General features: G+C 39.6%; 1 protein-coding gene across 25 annotated transcripts in view; it reads left to right on the forward strand.

Moving 5' to 3' along the window:
• Positions 1-23,912, forward strand: part of cadps2 (Ca++-dependent secretion activator 2) — a 724,760-nt gene that overhangs the window by 674,409 nt on the left and 26,439 nt on the right. For 24 of the 25 annotated variants that reach the window (XM_043709162.1, XM_043709149.1, XM_043709154.1 and 21 more), the window contains one exon: positions 8,461-8,568. In XM_043709162.1, coding sequence (XP_043565097.1) covers positions 8,461-8,568 — 108 coding nt within the window. The remainder of the gene's footprint in view (positions 1-8,460; positions 8,569-23,912) is intronic. The other variant, XM_043709156.1, reaches the window with a different exon arrangement.

Raw genomic sequence — 23,912 nt, forward strand, 5'->3', positions numbered from 1 at the left:
TTGTCCATTCTTTCGACTGTGACGTTCAGGAATGCGAGTTTGTTGTTGGTTTCTTCCTCCTTGGTGAACTTTATGCCTGTGAGGGTGTTGTTGATGATGTTAAATGTCTCTTCTATCTTATTTCGTTTTGTGATGACAAAGGTGTCATCTACGTAGCGGACCCAGATTTTTGGTTTGATGGTTGGTAGGGCTGTTTGTTCTAGTCTTTGCATTACCGCTTCTGCTATGAATCCTGATAGCGGAGATCCCATGGGTGTGCCGTTGGTTTGTTTGTAGATTATGTTGTTGAAGGTGAAGTGGGTGGTGAATATTTACAGTTTGGGGGCGAATATTGACCTAACTGTTTACATTGAGTTTTCAGCCAGTATTAACATCTCCACAGCCCCAGCTCTACCAACATATTGATCCTGGGGTACTCCATAAAGGTAGCGGATTGAATCATGGGAATTGTTAAATACTCTCCTGTTGAAGATTATCATTCTCTGGCACTTCTGTAGTATGGCACTTATAAGCCCAAACCTGAATGTTGCCCTGGTCTTGTTACACGCAGGCAAAAACTGGGACTTTATGAAAAGTTTCAAATTAAACTAAACACTAGCATTGATCAATAAACACCACCAACTTCTGACCTTATGATGGAAGGAAGCTCATTGGTGAAGTAGCTGAAAGTGGTTGGACCTAGGATACTGATTTCAAGAATTCTTAGAATGATTGTCTGGGCCTGAGGAGATTATAACCACAGCTGTTTTCCTTTGTGCTAATTCCTGTGGGTGGAGAGATTTTCTCTGATTCCTACTGACTTCAACGTAAATCATGATTTGGAGATTCTGGTGTTGGACTGGGGTGTACAAAGTTAAAAATCAAGATTTAGAGTGGTGCTGGAAAAGCACAGCAGGTCAGGCAGCATCCAAGAAGCAGGAAAATCGATGTTTTGGGCAAAAGTCCTTCATCAGGAATTTGTCCTCTTTCCTGATGAAGAGCTTTTGCCCGAAACGTCGATTTTCCTGTTCCTCGGATGCTGCCTGACCTGCTGTGCTTTTCCAGCACCACTCTAAATCTTGATTCTAATCTCCAGCATCCGCAGTACCCACTTCTGCAAAGCTAAAAATCACACAACACCAGGTTAAAGTCCAACAGGTTTATTTGGAAGCAGTAGCTTTCGGATCGCTGCTCCTTCATCTCCTGAGTAACTAGTGCTTTCAAATAAACCTGTTGGGACTATAACTTGGTGTTGTGTGATTTTTGACTTCAATGTTATGAGGCACTTTGATGCCTTACTTGGTTAATTGCAACCTTGATGTCAAGGATGGTCATTCTCATGCACCTCTGGCATTCAGCTCTTGTTTAACCATTTTTGACAAATAATTAATGAGGCCTGGAACTAAATGTTCCTGGCTGAACTGAAACTGAAGTAAGTGAGCAGGTTACACTAAGTGCCACCTTGTAGCACAATCTTGCTAATGTTGCTAGTGATGAGGTGTAAACTGATGTCAGGGTAACTGGCCAGTTTGGATTTATCCCGTTTCATGTGACCAGAGCATAACTGAGCCGTTTCCCAGCTTGACAGGAGGATGACGGTGTTTTAGCTGCACTTGAACAGCTTAGATAGAGGCAATGATAGTTCCAGACCAGTGGCTCTCAACCTTTTCAATATCAAGGCACACTTCAATGAGACAAACAATTCCACGGCACACCCACTTCTTTCAGCTGAATTGATTGCTCATAAGTGTCACATTTACTTGCATTTTCTACGGCTATGGTCTTAATGTTTCAGATTCACTGGCAAAATATACATCGTCTTTGACCATGAGCACAGACACATTATCAAAATCTGTTCAATTCAACTATTTCTTGAACAATGGATCAGGGCAAACCACAAGTAGAGTAAACAGCAGTTTAGCTGGAAACCTGGGCCTGCCAGTGTGTGCAAAGCCTTTTGATGTGGGAAGGAATTGTTGAGAGGAACACCCGCAAATCTTGCTCCACGGACAAACGCTCCATCCACCTTCAACAAAAACAGAAATTGCTGGAAAATCTCAGCAGGTCTGCCAGCATCTATGGAGAGAAATCAGAGTTAAAGTTTCAGGTCTATTGAATCTTCAGAACTCCCCCGACATGAATGGTATCAGACATCCATGTACTGCAGCTCTGGAGATTTGTGCTTTCATAGTAGATGGGAGCAGATGCTGCCTTCAATTATAGACAGTGTGGCTCTGGAAGAGATCGAAAGCATGGATGTGAGCTCAACATCAGGTAAAGCAGTGCCGAGTCACAATAATTTCACAGCACACTTCTCACCCTATCATGGTACACGTACTGGTGGAAAATCACTACTCTAAACTACAAATCATCAGCATTGCAGCTTGAATGTTGACAGGGCCCCAAGTCCTTGCTGTGCCCAGTATGCTCAATCATTTCTTGGTTTCACTTGGACTGAATTGAATGAACGAAGAGGAGATGCCGCAAATGAAGCTGACCTCTAGAAGAAGCCAAGATTGATCATCTGCTCAGGACTTCTGCAGGCAATGGTTGAAAATATTTCAGTTTTGTCTAAATTTTTGGTGACATGCTGAGCTGTGCCTTCATGGAGGACTGGAATGTTTTTGTAACTTTTGATATTTGGTCCTCCTCACTTGTAAAGTTGCTATATCAATTCTCTGACAAGCATAGTGAGAGGGAGTGCTGAGGAGATTTCTGATCACTGGAAATGTTTGCAGTTTGTTATCTCGAACTGTAATGACCTAAAAGAACAAGAGTTAGATTTCTATTTCCAAATTATGAATTCAAACCGTGCTTGGATTATATGTGCTTATTGAGTGTGTGTCTCCATATGAGTAAGTATAAAAGAATTTCATTTATATAGCAACTTACTTCAACCACCTGACATCTCAAAATGCTTTACCGCTAATTACACTTTTTTGAATTATTGTCCAAAAGCACCTTCTGATTCAGAGGGACAGTGCTACCAACTGAGCCACATTGACAATTCAGAAGGAGGCAAGACTGATGCCCTGTTTGTTTTGTTGCATTTTTATATATGGCTATGCAACAGTGAGTGAAAAGGAATAAGAGCCAACAGGATAGACTAATAACAGCCCTAAGTCTCACTGCTCCTGCATTATCTTCTGAAGTGGTGCTGAGATAGGCCATTTTAAAGAGGGCTAAGGTCTTAGAATTACCAAGCAACAACTTGGAAGAAGCTATAACTGAGACAAAGATCTGTTCAGTCTCTAGCCTGTCCTGTATGACCGTAAATATTTATCCTGTGACTAGGTTGTAACTACAACAATTTTCTGGATGAGTAGATGTCAGTGTATCTGGAATTTCAGTTGTAATGTTAATAAGTAAGCATTGGAAAAAGGTGGGAGGTAATGGGACGGTCTTGCAAAGATGAGTAGAAAACCTGTGTATTGACAGCCATCACTTTGCACCATGCATACTTGAGCCATCTATTTCGTAAATGTTACTGTGGTTTTGTGGCTGTAACCTGGGGCATAGCCTTTCCAGCTCCTGAACAATGGTGAGAAAATTGGGGAAATTAAATAGTATCAGCAGTAAGGAGATTCCCAATGTTAAAAGCAAACGAAAAACCCATTTTCCTATCAAGTGTTGGAAACCAAGGTAAGATTCTCACTAGTGAGCAATGTGCAGCCTATTTGGACACAGTGGCATGCAATACGTTCTCATTATTATGTTATCTCATCTGACTGATGTACAGTTTCCCATTTTCCAACCTGCCAGATAGAAATTAGATGGTGACCATTCTCAGCATGAAAATCTGAACAGTAACATAGTGATTCCAACTCACTACGCATTCCTCCAGCTTAGCTACCAGACACCAACATTTCAGGGCACACTCCATGGCAGCAGTTGCATGCACCCACAGTCCACCTGGACCTTCGGGTCCCCATTGGCAAAACAGTATGACATTTTCCGTCTGTCAGACATATCTGGGGCATTGACAGCTGCAGACAACCAGTGCTTGAGAAACCCACTATGAATCTTGTCAAAATGAGCTGACTTTGCACAAAATATCTTTTCATGAACATCTGCCTCTGTTCCCAAATTTTACAATATAGGTGTACATTGCAAACCTGCTGCAAAACATGTTTGACTGCTGTCAACTAAGGTGCTCTGAAGCATTAAATACAGCACTGCACCCCCTATCCAATTAATGCAGCAAAGACAACACTTCATGATGCATCAAGAAAGAGGATCTGAATCTTCCATAATATAATCATTCCCAACTTCCACTCTTATTCCAACAGCTGGAAACCTTACCCCAACTTGTGTCCTCTAAGGGACATTCCTTTAAATACTGGTTACAGTCCTTCAGCAGCTGCAACTGCATTGGATTATGGTCCCATCCTCTCTAAACTAACTGTCTACAGGAGATCTAAACTAGATTACAAACTCAGCTGCCTACCTAATTGGCCCCTAACCAAACCTTGATGGAGGTTGACAATGCTGTTTCAGATAAACTGAAAGTTTGCAATCACAAGTTTCACTCTCCATGCAGTGAGAGCAGAAACATAGCTCATGTTGTAATTATACCATTGTTGGGAAATTATGATAATCTAAAGTTACAATCTGGCATTGGTTGGACTTTCACTGTGACTCCAGCTCACCTCCCAAACACTGGTATGAAATGTGGCTAGACGCTTGGTTTCGTCCCTCCCTCTACTCACCCCACACCTTGCTTTTATTGTACACTTGGTTTCAGTACTAGTACTGTTCACTTCTCAACTGAGTCAATTTATTGGTTTGGACAGAATGACTTCACAAGCACAGAATTGGAATCACACTTAACAGTTTATTGGGTGGTGGAAGGCAGATCTAGAAAAGAGGATAGACAAAAACTAACCAGCAATACCTGTCATTGAGGTCTTTGTGTCTTCAATACTTAGCAGAGAAATTATAACTAATTTAAACCCCCCTCCTCATGCTGCCCCCCACCCCACCATGCCTCGTTACACTTCAGATTCTGTACATCATCCTGATTGCATTTCGTAAAAATATTCATACTGATTGTTCCCATGGACATTCACACATTAGTGCATGAAAAATAAGATGATAGAACTGAGATCAAAGTTCAAGTTGTTTGTATTTTTTTAATAAGTGCTAACTCAGTGTGAGAAAGCAATTTGTTTCCTCTTCATTTTACTTTAGTACAAAAGGTGACCTGCGCAATCTGATGAGCTGAGCTATGGAGTTTAATGGTGTTAATAATGAAAGAATTGTTTGCTTCCTTTCTTAGTATCTTGGTACCTGCTGACAAACTAGAGAACTTGACAGTTTTTTCAAGATGTGCACTAATAAGGGATGTATCATATAGCCATTCATTATAAATAATTACTCTGTGCTAGTTACAATATAGAATAAATTGTTTTAAAGAACTGTAATTCTAATTGGTAAATGTCAGCAGCTGCTGCTGTGAATCCATCCAAGTTGTGTATGTTCTAGTAATAATTAGTTACTGTCTCAAGACTGCAGACTGCATGACAAAATCTATTCTCAAGGTGTGAAATGCCCATATGTCTCCTTGTCTGTGACAGGTGGATGAGCAGTAAGGAGAGTGTTGTCTTAAATTTACTTTAAAAAAGACACAGCAAGTCTGTCAATCAATTTGGGATGAAATTTAGCAAATGATGGTAAAAGTGTCAAACTTCAGCCCACTTTAAAAATTTGAAAATCCTGGCTTTTGAGTGGTTAGGGTTAAAATGGGCAATAAAACAGATAATTTTCATACACATCCACCATTTTCACTGCAGGCTATTCCTTGGGGTGAAAACCTAGGGGCTTATTATCCTGTGTTTTTTTTTTCTTCACTTGCTGTCATTCTGCTTCTCTGATCCCTACCTCCCCATTTCTGCAAGTTCTTGCATTCATCCCAGTGAACTCACTGCCATTTGTTTTGAATATGTCATTCTTTCATGGCTTTGCTTTTGATTTCTTGATTAGTTGGCTTGTGAAGTGTCAGTTCAATCTGAGCCTGTTGCTGGTGTGAATTTACTACTTCTGCAGGCTGAACACAATGAAAGCTATGAGGGTTATTATTCCAACATAACTGCTTTAATTGTGCTCACTGCTGCCCCTCCTACCAAAGTTTGCAGAGACCATGAGATTTGCTTCAGGCTGTGTACATAAGTAATGCTGAGGGTTTATCTCTTGTCAGTTATCTGTCATACAATTCAATAAAAGTGGCCCCTCCTCAGTGTTTATTGGAGAAAGGATGTTCAGTCCACTCCTCCCACCATCATAGACGTTATCAAGGTAATCATGAGTGGCAGCACTACTTTGCAACTCATTTGTTGAATCATCCATTAGGAATTGTTGGGTTTCACTGTCAATAATGCACAGACTCCCTCTGTATGCACAGTTAGAAACATAGAATCCTTACAGTGTGGAAGCAGGCCATTCGGCCCATTGAGTTTACACTGACCCTGTGAAGAGCATCCCATTCAGACCCACCTCCCCTTAACTTATCCCTGTAACCCTGCATTTCCCCATAGCTAATCCACCAAGCCTCCACATCTCTAGACACCATGAGCAATTTAGCATTGTCAATCCACCAAGCCTGCACATCTCTGGACACCATGAGCAATTTACCATGGTCAATCCACCAAGCCTGCACATCTCTAGACACCATGAGCAATTTAGCATTGTCAATCCACCAAGCCTGCACATCTCTGGACTGGGAGGAAACCCGAGCACCCGGAGGAAACCCACACAGACACGAGGAGAATGTGCATACTCCATGCAGACAGTCCCCCAAGGGTGGAATGGAACTCAGGTCACTGGCGCTGTATAAATGGATCTAATTATGATCCAATACTTCTAGTTTGAAGCAGTACCCATGTAGTGCAGCAGAGATGATTGTGTTTAAACTACATACAAAAATACAGCTTGTTGGCTTTGAAGCACTTGGGGACATCCCAAGAGGGAAACAAATGTGCTATGTATGAATGTAAGCTTTCTGTTTTGTTTCCAAATGTTTACCGTGAATGCTAAATGGCTGGCAACATTTTCCAATATCTAGAAATGTTTCTTATTCTCTTCAGTGTCTGTAGTTTTCTATGTTATACATACAAATATTTTGTGAGACAAGAATTAAGGCATCACTTAAAGACAGTTAAAATTGTAAGGCTAATTTTTCTGAACACTGTGAATGTTGGAGTTCTGAAGCAAATAAAAACAGAAATTGTTGGAAAAGCCCAGCAGGTCTGGGAGCAATTTCTGTTTTTATTTGTCTTGCAGTATCTGTGGAGAGGGAAAGTGAGGACTGCAGATGCTGGAGATCAGAGTCGAGAGTGTGATGCTGGAAAAGCACAGCATGTCAGACAACTTCTAAAGGGCAAGAGAATCAATGTTTCAGGCAAAAGCCCTTCATCAGGAATGAATCATCAGATTCCTGATGAAGGGCTTATGCCTGAAACATCGATTCTCCTGCTCCTCAGATGCTGCTTGATCTGCTGTGCTTTTGCAGCAGCACACTCTAGACAGTATCTATGGAAAGCAAACAGAATTAACGTTATCTGTTCTGAAGAAGGCTCACTGGACTTGAAACATTAACTCTGTTTTCTCTCCACAGATGCTGCCAGACCTGCTGAGCTTTTCCAACAATTTCTGTTTTTATTTGTTTCAGAACTCCAACATTCACAGTTTTTAAAAGAGCAGTCTTTTAAGCCTGCTAGCACTCCTTTTATGTATCATGCCATATTGGCTGTAACCAATTGGACAGTCAGCCATACAATTTTGTGATTACATTTTCCTTTCAAAATTTCTGATCAGCATTCATGAGGTCTGCTCTCAGACCTCCACATGTTTGGTGCCTAAAGTCACCTTGCCATTGATAGCCATTCTTTAGTTTTCACCAAACATAGAGTCATAGAGATGTACAGTACAGAAATAGACCCTTCAGTCCAACTTGTCCATGCTGGGCAGATATCCTAATCTAATATAGTCCCATTTCCCAGCATTTGGCCTATATCCCTCCAACCCATACCTATTCATATACCCATTCAACTGCCTCTTAAATGCTGCAATTGTACCAGCCTCTACCACTTCCTCTGGCACCTCATTCCATACACGCATCATCCTCTACATGAAAAAGTTGCCCCTTAGGTCCATATTATATCTTTCCTCTCTCACCCTAAACCTATGTCCTCTAGTTCTGGACTCCCCCACACCAGGGAAAAGACTTTGTCTATTTACCCTATCTCTGCCCCTCATGATTTTACAAACCTCTATATTCTGCATTCTGTTCTATTTCCCTGATGTACTTAGGAATGGTATGATATGCCTGTATAGCATGCAAAACAATGCTTTTCACTGTATCTCAGTACGTGTAACAATAATAAATAAAATTAAATCAAAACATCGGGGAATAAGGAACACAAGTGCAGATCTAACAAGACAAATCACATTAATGAGATTTTCTTTTCATCTATTTCATTCTAGCAACCTGGAATGGACCTAGCAGACACCTACATCACATTTGTAAGGCAGAACCAGGACATACTTCGGGACAAGGTCAATGAGGAAATGTATATAGAAAATATGTTTGATGTAAGTATCTACCCTTGCAAGGCATGCTGAGAAAATAACGCCATAAATAGTTTCTTGAGAGGGATAAGTAGCATTTGGAGACCCGCTGTCCTGCATGTTGTTAAATGTTGACATTGATTTCCAAACTGATCCCATCTGCCACTCTCAGTTACATATGTGGGGATGCTCTCCAGAACTGAGACTGTGTTACATGAGTTAATGTATTTATTAATTTTTGTATTATTTTTCATGGTGTTTCTCTGCCCATAGTGAGTATTAGGAGCAAACTTGTGAGCTTACCTATCACAAGAGATTGCATCACTGTACTATTTCCAGCTTGTTGTATATGTAATGTGGAAACCTAAACTGATATTTCACTCATACAGAAATAACCCTGTAGTATACCGAGTGAAGGAACTAGCTTGTTGTACAATGTCTTACAATAATTCATCCTAATCAGTGGTACTAAATGTGTACGTTATCTCCTTTGTATCATCTTTTCTCATCCTCATTCCTTTCACATTAATATTGGCAAGTCTCACACTGGCATGTTAGTCTAATGGATTTTGCTGTTAAGGGGGGTTACATGGATTCCCCTTTCAGTATTGTAGTTAAATATTATGGGGGCAATTTTTCTATTTCCCTTGTTAAAGAGAGAAAGCACTTTCATCAATTAACATCAATATGTAGTTCGATCTCAGTGTCAACTACATGAAATATATCACAAAGTCACTGGATAGATTTGATTGAAGAACACTCCAACTTTGTCATCTTACCTGTTAGAGCATCCAGCTGCTTCTATTGACCTCTGTCTAGAAAACCAGCAAGAAATATATTCCTGTTTTAAACCAGCACTCAAATCTTATTCAGCATCACTCCCAAAGTCATGAAAGAGATGAGACTTATATATTATATTGCATAGATATTACACTTTGAGACATGTGTTGATAGATACCTGACTTAAAGGTCTTATGCACTGAATTATAAATTCAAAGTATGATGTGGAGATGCTGGTGGACAGGGTTGGATAAGGTCAAAAATCACATGACATGAGGTTATAGTCCAACAGGTTCATGTGAAAACAGTAGCTTTTGGAGTGCTGCTCCTTCATCAGGTGCTCATGAGAGAGGAAGACCTTAGACACAGAATGTATAAGGAAAAAGTCAAAGGTCATACAACTCATGCGAACGAATTGAACACATCTAAGATGGCTCTTAAATCTTTAATCTGTCAGAATGGAGGTCTTAACCTGAAGTCTACACATTGTGTGCACACAGTCAGTCAATGTGACATTTTATGAGCTCCTACTTGGGAAAAAGAACCAGTCTGACTCCAGGTTAAGACACAGACAGACTCTAAACAAGATCTCATGCCTAAAATACATTGCCTGACCGGAAGTGTCACCTCTTTTATATTGAAAACACCTGAAGTTATCTCAGTGACTTGAAAGAAATTCTGAGATTTAATCAATCAAAACCTGCACCTCCCTTCTGACTGATTAAAGATTTAAGAGCCATCTGAAGTGTGTTCAATTTGTTTGCATGACCCTTTGATCATTTCCATATAAATTCTGTGTCTAAGGTCTTCCACACTCACCAGCACCTGATGAAGGAACAACACTCTGAAAGCTCGTGTTTTCGTACAAACCCATTGGACTATAATCTGGTGATTTTTGACCAAATTTAAAGTAAATATCAGATATGGTAAGGGCAGCTGCCAGGAATGTCCATTTTCTACTATTTCTCAGACAAATTACCAGCTCTGAAGGAATCCAAGATCTTTAATTGGAGATTGTCAAAAGCTTCATTAGATCTGCACTTTCAGAGAAAGCACCATTGAACCCATTTTAAGAGAATCATCCCACACTTACAATTGGATTGGATTTATGCAGCTGAGATTATTTATTGACGAGTTCCCAATCTTGCTACATGTTTTGCATGTAGCCTGAATGTATCATGGGGAATGGCTTAAATACAGACTGTTTGAACAGCACATCATTTCATCTCACTATGCCATTGTCTACTTTCTGATGTTTTTTTCACTGACCCATGTTATTTCTCCAAGTGGATTTCTTCCCAACATTAACGTTTGGCCATCTTAAATTGTAAAACAAATATTTCATGTTTTGTTCTGGCAAGCATAAGATTTTGTAAGTTATTTGTTAGTTTCTAGTATTTTCAATTGCAATATATATTTTTATTTAACACGTTTATAGATCTTGGCTTTAAAAATAAGTTTAATTTGCCTCTGGCCTGAAGACATTTATCACTTTGCACTATTTAAACCCCATAAAAAGTTCCAGGAGTGAAGGAATGCAATTCCTCAAAACACTGAGGGGGTCATTTTAACTTTGTGCAATACTATAATCCAGATAATAATGAATCAGTAGCCAATTATACAACTCCTAATCTTCATTTAAATGATCTTTAATGGAAATCTCCACACACAACTTGTAAAAATGTAATGACTAAAGCAATGTTATCTGGTAGACTGCATAATATTTTTAGATATTATACTTGCATTCAACAGGTCTTCATTGTCTGAAAAAATATGAAACTGTCAGAAGTTCTTGTATATCTTTTCGCCTTAGTGGCAGCTGAAGGCAATTTTTCATAAGCTCACATCCAGCGTGCCTTTTTGAAATTGCATGTTTGCTGAAATTGGCTATCCTGAAAGAACTAATTAATTTCTATCATGCTATTCTCTGAGTTGTAGACCTAGATGATGTCCCTCTATAAATGCAAGTACAATTATCTCTCATTAGTTCTGAAGTGTGATGGTTTTAGAACTACAGATGACTTTAGAAATCACTTACTGATCTTTCCTAAGCCTCAAAGGACAAAAGTGAAGTGGGTTTTGTGCCACGTTTATAGAGTTTTTCAGTAATTCTGCCAGGTGCTATAGAAGGTTATTCCTGTTAAGGTGGTAACTACTGCAAGATCTAAAAAAAATCAAACTATCAAGACATTTGTTCCTTAGACCCATGTATTTATTTATTACTTTATTCATCATAAGGAGCCTTTCAGCAAAGATAATTTTGAATTTTTCAGACCACAATTGAAGTGAATTGTGAAATATCTCAGCCATAGTTCCCATTAGAAAGATCCAGAAGTGTAATAGTAATCCTCTCCCGTGCTCCTCTCAATGTCACTGATGTAAAAACCAGGATGACATGAGGCAGCCTTTTGAGCTGGTGCTTTGCCTCAGAATGCACCACTTCACTTCAACATATTTGTTAGTAATGGTCCCCTAGGGAATATTTATTTAGCATTCCAAGCTAGCTGGTTGAGAATGGAAGCTGTGCTTGCTATTGGGTTTTGTAAATGTCATTAAGGCTAAGGTTTATCTCAACACTGACCAGTCAAATCAGATCTGAGTGAATGTGGACATACACATACAAGGTCATAAGCATTCCAGTGTACATTCCAGTGTATACTTGGTAGTGTGGATGAACAGAGGGATCTTGGTGTCCATGTACACAGATCTCTGAAAGTTGCCACCCAGGTAAATAGTGCGGTGAGGAAGGCATATGGCGTACTGGCTTTTATTGGTAGAGGAATTGAGTTCCGGAGTCCTGAGGTCATGATGCAGTTGTATAAGACTCTGGTACGGCCGCATCTGGAATATTGTGTGCAGTTTTGGTCGCCATACTATAGGAAGGATGTGGAGGCATTGGAACGGGTGCAGAGGAGGTTTACCAGGATGTTGCCTGGTATGGAAGGAAAATCGTATGAGGGAAGACTGAGGCACTTGGGGCTGTTTTCACTAGAGAAAAGAAGGTTTAGGGGTGACTTGATTGAGGTGTACAAGATGATTAGGGGGTTAGATAGGGTCGACAGTATGAACCTTTTCCCGCGTATTGAGTCGGGTATTACAAGGGGGCATAGCTTTAAATTAAGGTGGGGTAGATATAGGACTGATGTTAGGGGTAGGTTCTTCACTCAGCGAGTCGTTAGTTCATGGAATGCCCTGCGAGTAACAGTGGTGGACTCTCCCTCTTTATGGGCATTTAAGAGGGCATTGGATAGGTATATGGAGGATAGTGGGTTAGTGTAGTTTAGGTGGGCTTGGATCGGCGCAACATCGAGGGCCCAAGGGCCTGTACTGCGCTGTATTCTTCTATGTTCTATGTTCTATGTAAATATCAGGTTGCATAGCTTTATCTAAACTAAGGATCAACTTGCAGCACTCTCATCATGGTATATGCAGGAGACCATACTAAGAGAATGAGAATTTGGCATTGTTTTGTTTATTATGTACCATACCATTGAAAATTATATCTCCCTTTGCGTGATTTTATTGACTTCAGTGTGTTGCTTTTAATCTTCTTCGAATACATTTCCATCTATTGTAATTTTTTAAAAATGTTGGTCAAACAAATGTGGTAAATTTTCAACATGATTTTCTAGTTAGAGTTGATAACCTGGAAATGAGGAAGGGTAAAAATCAGATACACTAACCTCAATTAATAATTCTCTCAATATGGAAACAGACACACCTGAATTTTACCCTAACATTTCATGATAATATTCTTAGGTTTATTCGTGTTGATTACTGTTTTCGTCTACTTTTCAGAAGCCATCAGCTCCTTGCTTAATTACCTATACCGTTATTCTCGAACATTTCACCCAGAGGATCATTGTTCATATAACTCTCATGTAGTTAAATCAGCACAGAGAGCACAAGAGTCCAGATGTTGTCCTCAGCAGACGACCCCACACCGATATTTCACTGAACATCACTGTATGTTGACCAGAAATCAGTTTCATTAGCCATCTTAGATTCTGCAAATTTGATTAATCTTTTGTGTGATGGCTTTCCTCTTCATTTTGAGAATTAATGGAACATATGCAATGCAAAGCCATCAAGTAATCAGGCATCAGCAGCAGGAAGCCTAATGTATTTTCCCCTACTTACCATCAAGCTGCTGAAGCCAATGCGAGCACGCCAATCTTTGCTCAAATTGGGTTTAGCTAATTTAATTGAGAACCAAACCTTCCTACTTCCCAAACTTAGTGGCTCAGATATTCACTTGTGGAATTCACTGGCCATAATGAGAGATTCAGGTAGTTGCTTTCGAGGTGTATCGTGGGGCTGTAGATTAACGCATTCCTTAATCTCTTACATCTCAGTTTAAACCAATCGCAGGAAAATGATATGAGCATCTCCACTCTCTTAACTGCAATGAGTGTCTCACACCAACCCTTCCTGATAGTCCAGTAAGTTTATCCAGTGAGCAGGGACCGTACTGGCCAAGCTGGTTAAAGTTATAGGTGAGGGCAGGATAGAGATCAGCCATGATTCGCTCTGTAATCAAACAGTCTACTGGCATTCGCTGCCAAGGTTCATTCGTAATAGCTGTTAATTCAAAAGAGACCAGGAAGGTATCAGTGTCTCCCAGGAGAGCAGGGGAGATAATAGCTGAGGCAAAAAAAAACCATTCTTGTCCTTACACAAGATTAATTGTAATGAACTCCACAACTGTCCCCAATTGTGAACAAATTAGAATCTCACTCAAAGGTAATGGTAGGTGGTGGAACAAGCTGTTTGACACTGTCAAGGAACAATCTTCAGAGTTTGATATTCAGCCTGTTGGTGGGGCAATGTAAGTGGGTCTTTTCTAAGAAGCTGACCAGTTGGCATATAATATCCTGCTATGCTGTAAAGACTAAATAATTGCCCCAGTTGTGGCACTTCAACTGTGACAAATATATCCTTTGATGACTGATACCTTCTCTTTTCCATCAGGCTTATAATACAGGTTAAATGATATGTGTTTAAATAATTGCTTCAAGTGCAACATTGAATCCATTAGACTAATAGCTCCATTTGTCTGTCTTTTCTTTAATAGGTATGTTCTTTCATGAAAGCTTCTCCCCATTTATTATGGCAATTTATTTAAATATGTGTGTCATTGCAAATATTTTGATAACAGTAATTCACAGCCATCACTTCAACATGCTGGCTGTACTGTGTGCAAGGTTCTGTAGCAGTCTTGAACCAGATAAGTCTTGTTGACATTTCTGTCTGTTAGAATATGGGTGACCAAAGTGAAACTTATCTCTCGTGCCAAGTTTTTTTAAGGCTGAACTAGGCAGTTGTAACGGAAATATTGTCAGCTGTTTCAAGCGGACCCGTTGCTAATTTGTGCGAAGACGATGTTTTTTCTGAAGTGGTGATGCCCTGCAGGGGTAGAATAATTAGTATTCATCCAGCTGGCACTTCACAAGACACCAAACCTGCATTAGCAACTCCAGCCTGGGTTTGGTACTTCTACTGAATCATGTCAGCATATGCTTCATCTCTCCAGTGTTTTATTTTTGTCTTGTGTTGCAATTTGTTAAGTGCTAAATCCTCAAGAGGCAGACTGGCTGAACATTTCAAGAATAGTAGAATAGAATTGGTGTTTCCTAATCATGAATGACAAAAACCGTTAAGCACATTACTTCCGTCAAAAGCTGTTTTATCCACTTTACACTGTTATCCGTTTAGAAGCTTCATCTCACCTTATATCGTTTGTTAGACAGCTTGTTGAAGTGAGAAATGTGCTTATTTATCAAATGATCTGATTAAATATGTTTGTGTCTTCAAGGTGTGATAATGCTAACTTATCAAGCTGACAATTGATTCAAAAGAAAATAGTATGTTCGGAATTTAACTCCTAATAACAATAATGGTCAGCTGCCATGCTGAGTGACTAATCTTAGCTATGTCATAGGGATTGGTCGAAAGTGAGTACTGCAGATGCTGACGTTTAGAGCCAAGAGTGAGGTGCTGGAAAAGCACAGCTGGTCAGGCAGCATCCGAGGAGCAGGGAAACCGATGTTTCAGGCAAAAGCCCTTCATCAGAAAGTGGTGGGACTAGTGCCTGGCTGAAGCTGGGCAATTCCTGAGACCTCTGGTTTGCAACTCCACGTATCAGTTTGTTCTTCCACAGTTTGAATTGTGAGTGAGATACTTCGGTGCAGGAGCTACATACCTTTATATCACTAAAACTAGATCCCTTCTATTCATAACATGTATCTTAGGCGAATGAAAAAAATCGGTTCGGAATTATAATTGCAGTGTTAAATATGCAACTTGTGTCAGAGGACAGGGAAGCTGTCAATGTAAAACTTCTTTCCAGAAAGGAAAGTAGGATAAGCTAATTACAGACCTGTTGGTTTATCTTGAGTTGCAGACAAATTTACAAACCCATCTTGCAGAGAAAAGGAGCATTTAGAAATGCATGACCTATTCCAGGACAGCTAGTATAGAGTTGTTTAATGAAATTAACATTTTGTTTAAAAATATTATTTACAGAAGAATATCTGATTAAATAAATGCCAGCAACATCTTGGTTTGTGGGACTTATGTATTTTCTCGAAGACATTCAATAAGATGTCATCCAGAAAGATAATCAGAAGATCATAAATATAGCATAAGGTGAAATATAGCAGTATAAGTAGAAGGATACATAGGTTAAAAAAATAAACTTTACAAATAAAATAAATTAGCATTTATACAGCACCTATCAGAACCACATGATGTTCCAAATTATTTTACAACCAGGAAAGTATTTTTGAAGTTTGGTCATTGTTTTAATACAGACAGAATCTCAAAACCGTCTGCCCAGAAATGGGAGTTAACTAAATGTTGGACATACGTATTGATCTTTTTTTTTCATTTTAAACAGGTTGCCTAAATTTAAAAGAAGTAGAAAAATCATGAAAGAGTAATAAATTCACTGCATGAAAAAATGAATTTATATTAGCATTAACTGAAAATGCTTTGCAATCATATAATTTGGTTTTTAGTCTTTTTATTTTTTTCTTAATTTAACGTATTTTTTCTAATCAACTTGCTCAAAGATGTTATTACACACCTCTGGGACAGATGAGACTTGAGCTGAAAATGTGTTGCTGGAAAAGCACAGCAAGTCAGGCAGCATCCAAGGAACAGGAGAATCAATGTTTCGGGCATGAGCCCTTCTTCAGGAGAAGGGCTCATGCCCGAAACATAGATTCTCCTGTTCCTTGGATGCTGCCTGACCTGCTCTGCTTTTCCAGCAATACATTTTCAGCTCTGATCTCCAGCATCCGCAGTCCTCACTTTCTCCTCACAGATGAGACTTGAACCCAGGTCTTCTGGTCCAGGAGTAGGGATGCTACCATTGCAGCACAAGTGGGCAAAACATACAGTTGGTGTGCTGGCATGAGCATTTACAGAAACAGCGACGAGAGTGAGATTTGAACTCACATCTGCAAAGCACGATGCTGTAGTTGTCCAGCGCCTTAGTTACAATGACGATCTGGGGAATGCATAATTTGGTTTATATGTGTTCCTGTTAACTGGATTAAGGCATTTTAAGTTTTCATTGCTGAAAGTTCTGAAATCCAGCATGGGCTCAGTTCAAAGGCTGTCAGTTTTGAGAGTACTTGTGCAGGAAAAGAATCAGCAGAGCAAACTCCCACAAATGGCAACAAAAGAAATATCAGGTCTGAAATATCATGACTGATATGTGGACTAGCTCCATAGATCCACCTTTCTCCCAATGTTATTTTAATATTTTTGGTTAACAAAAATCCATCAATCTCAAATATTTAATAATTAATTGATCTAACTTCAATTGGCACTTAAGAAAATTCCAAACTTTCTACCAGCCTTAATGTGCTTAACTGTTTCCTATTTCAGTCCATGAAAATACTGACTCTAATTTTTACAGTGTTCCTTCAAGTTCTGGGTTGCCCAACCAGTGCAAATAGTTTTACTGTCTACTCAATCTGTCTCTTTTAGTATCTTGAAAACTGTTAGCAAATCTTAGCCTTAACTTTCTAAATCCTAGAGAGTACAATTGTAGCTTGCACAATCTCTCCTCATAACCTAACCTTTGGAGTTTTGATATCATTCTTACAAAAACTAGCTGTATTTCCTACAAGGCCATTATATTCTCCCTGAGGTTTGGTACCCAGAATTGTTCGCCAGGATTTTGCATATCTGAAGCATTGCTTCTTCCTCCTTGTATACTGACGCTTTGGATATAAAGATCAGCATTCCATTTGCCATTTGATTATTTTCTGTACAGCATCATAAAATATTGATGAGACCCAGACTCTCAGGACTCTTTGGACTCCCATTGTTTCTAACTTTTCCCCAATTAGAAAGTACCCTGTTCTATTTTTTTTAGACTGAGGTATAAATACTAGAACTGCAGATGCTGGAGAGTCAAAGTCGATAAAGTGTGGTGCTGGAAAAAGCACAACAGGTCAGGCAACATCCAAGGAGCAGGAGAATCATCATTTCGGGCAGAACCCTTCATCAGGAATCTGACCAAGGCACTGGAAGAACTCCTGGTTTCTTTGAATAGTGCCATGGAATCATTTATGTCCGCAACAGTGGGCTGATGAGATCTTAGATTAATGTCTCGTATGAATAATGGCTCCTGCAACACAGCTGCACTCTCTCACTACTGGGCAGCAGTGTCAGTCTATAGTAGTTAGAGTGACTCTTGAACACCCAACATTCTGACCTAGAAGCAGAAGGCAAGACTGTGGCAGTGTTGGTCAAATTCAAGAAGAGTTGACAGTAATGTACTTCAGTGGTAAATCCCCTTTTATTTGTGGTTTAGACAGAAGATTTAGACTAGGATGTGGGCATTAGAGCTATATCCACTGGAATAGATTCTAAGGAGATTTTTAAACTTTAATAAAGAAAATTGTTGAAAATCTAGTTCCTCTGACCAAGGAGTCGTATATGAGAGTCATCAAATAGAAAAAGTGTCTTTATTGAAGAATGTTGTTGAAGCATGGAATTCTTTACCACAGAAATAACTTGAAATAGAGATCCTTCACACTTTTGGTCAAAAAGATGAATAAATATTTGAAGCAACACATGAGTCAGGGCTGTGTAGAATAGGAACATGATTGGATTCTTCTAGCAAAGAGCCACGGCTAACATAATGGACCAGATACCTCCTGTGCTGTAAGCTATGGCAGGATCATAACCATGATTTTTGTGAATCTAGGATTGTGCCATTGAAATAAGGAAGCTGGTTTTGGTAACATAAGCATAAGGCTGGCACACACAAGTAGTTCTTCTGCAATACGAACAGCAGAAGTACCGAACGTGCTTTGGAAGCAGCCTGACATTCTGCTCGCTACAACTGTGCAAACCTGAGGGGTAAAAACAGGGTACATTGACGCACCCTCTGAGCACAACTGCATTAGAGAGTAAGGAGAAAGTGAGGGCTGCAGATGCTGGAGATCAGAGCTGAAAATGTGTTGCTGGAAAAGCGCAGCAGGTCAGGCAGCATCCAAGGAACAGGAGAATCGACGTTTCGGGCATAAAAGAAGGGCTTATGCCCGAAACGTCGATTCTCCTGTTCCTTGGATGCTGCCTGACGTGCGCTTTTCCAGCAACACATTTTCAGCTGCAATAGAAAGTAAGACAAACGAGAATTCAATATTTTGTGCTGGTTTTACAAAGTTCTTCTCACAGCTCTATTTTTCAATATTTGACTTAAGCAGCTCAGAAACAGGTAAAGATTGGGCAACAAACTAATTGACTTGCGCATTCCAAAGTTGATTGCTATGTTTGAAGTGCCAGTCACAGCCGGGCACTGCGGCCAGTCATTGATAAACATTGATTGTGATATCAATTAACGCTTTGATTTCCTGAGGCATGCTTGTGGATCAAATGGTAAGTAATGTTCCACTACTGTGAATTGTATGCAAAGTCCCACCTTAAAACCAGCATTGTTACTTTCAATACCCCATTTTAGAAATGCAACAACAAAGCCATTAATGTGACCCTGAGCCATTTCTGTGATTTATTCATAGCAGTCTGTGGGTGTCTAATCAGCTTCTAATAATCTCAACATATGTCTATGTTTTTTTTCTGGGAATAGTGCTATGTTGATGCTTAGGTTCGTTCTGCACAGCTGGAGAGAGGGGTTGAGAACATGTAATAAACATTTTATTGGCATAATCTTGCACATCAGTGAACCATTAAACATCTCCAGTGAATAGAAGGCAGCTAGACAGACTAAATAGGAGGGTATCAGAGGAGCAAATGAGCAGACACAAGGCAAACTCAGGTCCAGTTGTAGAAAGAATGAGTAACGAATGAGCATTATGATGTATATCAAGCCCAAGTATTGGATAAATATCACAGGACAATTTTTTCTCTGGAAAATACCTATTTCAAAAAAGGTTGATGTGCGAGGGTTTAGATGCTGAGATTCATTCATTACTTTGAGCCTCCATCACCTTGATACTGTCCACTGCTTTTCAGAATTTCCTCCAAGGACAGAATTAAATGGTAAATGATATTCAATTATCATTAATTAGATACAGAAGTCCAGGGTTTCCTGTCAATTTTGTATCTTTACAATCCAGATGCACCCAGACGTAGGTGATGTCTCCAGAATCTGCTAATCAGCTTTGTGCAGGACTCCATTGGCTGTAAGACACTCTTTTACATGTCTTACAAGGTTTCTACCTTCATGTTTCCATTTGCCATTCTCCAATTGCAGCCTGAAGATTCCACAGCTCTGTTCAGGTCTGTAGCGCAGCCTTCTCAGACTATAGTGTTATCAAATGTCCAGAACTGTCCTGGAGTCTCCAGGAATGAAAACTTAATCTCCTGAACATAGTTGTGAACTGTTCCTTTGGACTCTTTTGTTTGTTAAATATAAAAATGACAGAACTGAAGCAGGGCAAAGTCTGTGAGCAATAGTGAAAAAAACAACTAAATGGCTAGCTAATAGTTTGACCCTTTCCCAATTATTGTGGTGACTAAAAAAGAGGAACATTTGGTGAAACCTGCAGAAGTCCGTAGAGCCACAGTTGCCTACCCTATCAGATCAGAAAATGAGCTCCAGTTTCCATCTTGTTTTCTGGTGCAGAAGCCAGTTAATGAAATGGTTGTTAGTACTCAGTAGGTCAGTAATTTCATTTATTTTAAATTTGTCTATGGGACTACCTGTTGCAAGGGTTAGTTTTTGATTTGCTCCAAAGAAGTGAGTATTAATGTTTTAATGGCAACACAAAGTAAACACAATGGATACAACCTATTCCAACCAATAAGGTGGGAAAACCTTTAATCATTATTAATAGCTTGCAACGTAATTCATGATAATAATGGAGAAATCCCCAAAACTCTTCCTATACACATTGAACAATCCTATAATCGTAAAGCTTCTTTATAGACTATATAAAGACTATAGCTAAAACAAATTGAGCACATTAGGCATTTCACCATTTCCCTTAATGTGATTTACACATTCATCAATCCATAAACCATATTAGCATATAAATAGCTTTCACTAGTGAGTGAGTCTTTCATTTCTTCATACGTGTGTTGCAATGTGACCGTGATCCTTCTCCCTACTTCGTTATTATGTCTTCAGCTGTCATGTTACTTTTTCTCTTTTAATTAGTTTCTGGTTTTGTTGCAAATTTGAAAAACCAATTCTGAAACCAAGTCACTCTGAAGACCTTTTGATTGCCACAGTGTTTCCAAATTAAACTGTTAATATATTTGTATTCATGCATGATCACAGATGCCGGTCTTCAGCCAACTTGATTCATACATATAACATCAAGAAGTGACGGAGTGTGTTGAATATAGCAAAATCTGTGGGCACCAAAAAACATTCCAACAACTGTAGTGCTAAAACCTTGAACATTCTATTTGGTTGTGTCTTTACCGAGTTGCACTTGTTCAGAAATCAATTGTTCACTGTGACTAAGGACTAGAGGATGGAGTGCATACTTATAGATCCATGGATTAGCACACAGTCGGAAAACAGGACATAGTGAGAATCTATAATTAAAATGTATTCTCAGAATCATAACAAAGTGAGGATGAAGAATGATTGAATTCCAGTTTATGTCTTCCATATCTGCACTATTACAGCATTGCCAGTGGCATCACAAACTTGTCCATTATTGTAATATTTCAGAAACTAATTATGATTCTTTTTAGAAGTAGTACAGCATAAAATAATAGCATGTTATTTTGTTAACATAAACTTAATCACCATCCCCACTCCACCCCCATTCATCAAGCTGTTCAGTTAGATTTACTGCATGTTTTCCCATTGATTATAAACGGGGGCTTGGTTTGTTAATCTATTCAGTATTGGTCTGGGTTACAGAAGAAGATTGAAAAAACTAATTTCGCACTGAAGACAAGATTCGATGCTTGAAATAAGATGTTTATTTCCTACAATCTTATGTTATCAAGTAATATAATCTTAGGCAGCTCTTCACCACCTTCTCCAGGATGAGCAAAAGATGTTGGCTTGGCCAATGATGCCCACATCCAGTGAATGAGGTTTGTCTTGAAAAGGTGCCATGGAAGCCCTTTAGATGTGATGATGCAGTGCATTGAAGTTCAGGAGTACAAAAATACAGACCTGGTTGTTTATGAAAAGTACAAGAAAAGTTGTTGCCAGTCTTCCCTTGCCCAGTTTCAGAGGTGGAGTGGACCATTAATATCTTAAAATTATTTTCCAATAAATTTACTGCAAGTACAGTCATGATCTGTTCATCTCAAATTTTAATTTCAGACTTCACCTGAAGCCAAATCCAGATATTGGACCTTTTGTTCCCTTCAGATTATCCAATTTAAGTTCAAAAGCACAGAAGAAGCTCTTTCTAGTCTATCTTTGCCCTTTCAATTTGGTATATTTCTTTAGTTCGAAGTATGATTCCTTTGACCTAGGCTTTAACCTAATCCAGGCTAATGGGATGAAAGTCTGTGATTTCTGTTGATTGCTGTGCCCTGAACAATATAAGTCTGGACCGTATTAACCAGGTTCCCAGGGGCAGAAGGGCTAATTATAAATCATTATGAATTGGAAATCTTTATCTAAAATAACGAGCACCTGGAAAATATGAATGAAGTGCTGCCTCATTTAGGTTTGTGCAGTTTTATTGCTTAAGAGAGTCATAGAGATGTACAGCATGGAAACAGACCCTTCGTTCCAACCCGTGCATGCTGACCAGATATCCCAACGCAATCTAGTCTCACCTGCCAGCACCTGGCCCATTTCCCTCCAAACCCTTCCTATTCATACACCCATCCAGATGCCTTTTAAATGTTGCAATTGTACCAGCCTCCACCACTTCCTCTGGCAGCTCATTCCATGCATGTACCACCCTCTGCGACCTGCACTCCAAGGTCTCTTTGTTCAACAACACTCCCTAGGACCTCACCATTAAGTGTATAAGCCCTGCTAAGATTTGCCTTCCCAAAATGCAGCACCTCGCTTTTATCTGAATTAAACTCCATCTGCCACTTCTCAGCCCTTTGGCCCATCTGGTCAAGATCCTGTTGTAATCTAAGGTAACCTTCTTCACTGTCCACTACACTTCCAATTTTGGTGTCACCTGCAAACTTACTAACTGTACGTCTTATGCAGGCATCCAAATCATTTATGTAAATGACAAAAGGTAGAGGACCCAGCACCGATCCTTGTGGCACTCCACTGGACACAGGCCTACAGTCTGAAAAACAACCCTCCACAACTACCCTCTGTCTTCTACTTTTAGCCAGTTCTTTATTCAAATGGCTAGTTCTCCCTGTATTCCATGAGATCTAACCTTGCTAACCAGTCTCCCATGGGGAACCTTGTCAAATGCTTTCCTGAAGTCCATATAGATCATATCTACCGCTCTGCCCTCATCAATCCTCTTTGTTACTTTTTCAAAAAAACTCAATCAAGTTTGTGAGACACGATTTCCCACACACAAAGTTTGTTGACAATCCTTAATCAGTCCTTGCCTTTCCAAATACATGTACATCCTATCCCTCAGGATTCCCTCCAACAACTTGCCCACCACTGACATCAGGCTCACTAGTCTATAGTTCCCAGGCTTGTCCTTAAACAGTGGCACCATGTTAGCCAACCTCCAGACTTCCGGCACCTCACCTGTGACTATCAATGATACAAATATCTCAGCAAGAGGCCCAGCAATCACTTCCCTAGCTTCCCACAGAGTTCTCGGGTACACCTGATCAGGTCCTGTGGATTTGTCCACTTGTATGCGTTTCAAGACATCCAGCACTTCCTCCTCTATAATATGGACATTTTGAATGGTGTTACCATCTATTTCCCTACAGTCTATATCTTCCATATCCTTTTCCACAGTAAATACTGATGCAAAATATTCATTTAGTATCTTCCCCGTTTTCTGTGGCTCCATACAAAGGCCGACTTGCTGATCTTTGAGGGGCCCTATTCTCTCCCTAGTTACCCTTTTGTACTTAATGTTTATGTAAAAACCCTTTGGATTCTCCTTAATTCTATTTGCCAAAGCTATCTCATGTCCCCTTTTTGCCCTCCTGATTTCCCTCTTAAATATACTCCTACTTTCTTT

Source organism: Chiloscyllium plagiosum, chromosome 19, assembly GCF_004010195.1.
Source record: "Chiloscyllium plagiosum isolate BGI_BamShark_2017 chromosome 19, ASM401019v2, whole genome shotgun sequence".
Taxonomy (NCBI): domain Eukaryota; kingdom Metazoa; phylum Chordata; class Chondrichthyes; order Orectolobiformes; family Hemiscylliidae; genus Chiloscyllium; species Chiloscyllium plagiosum.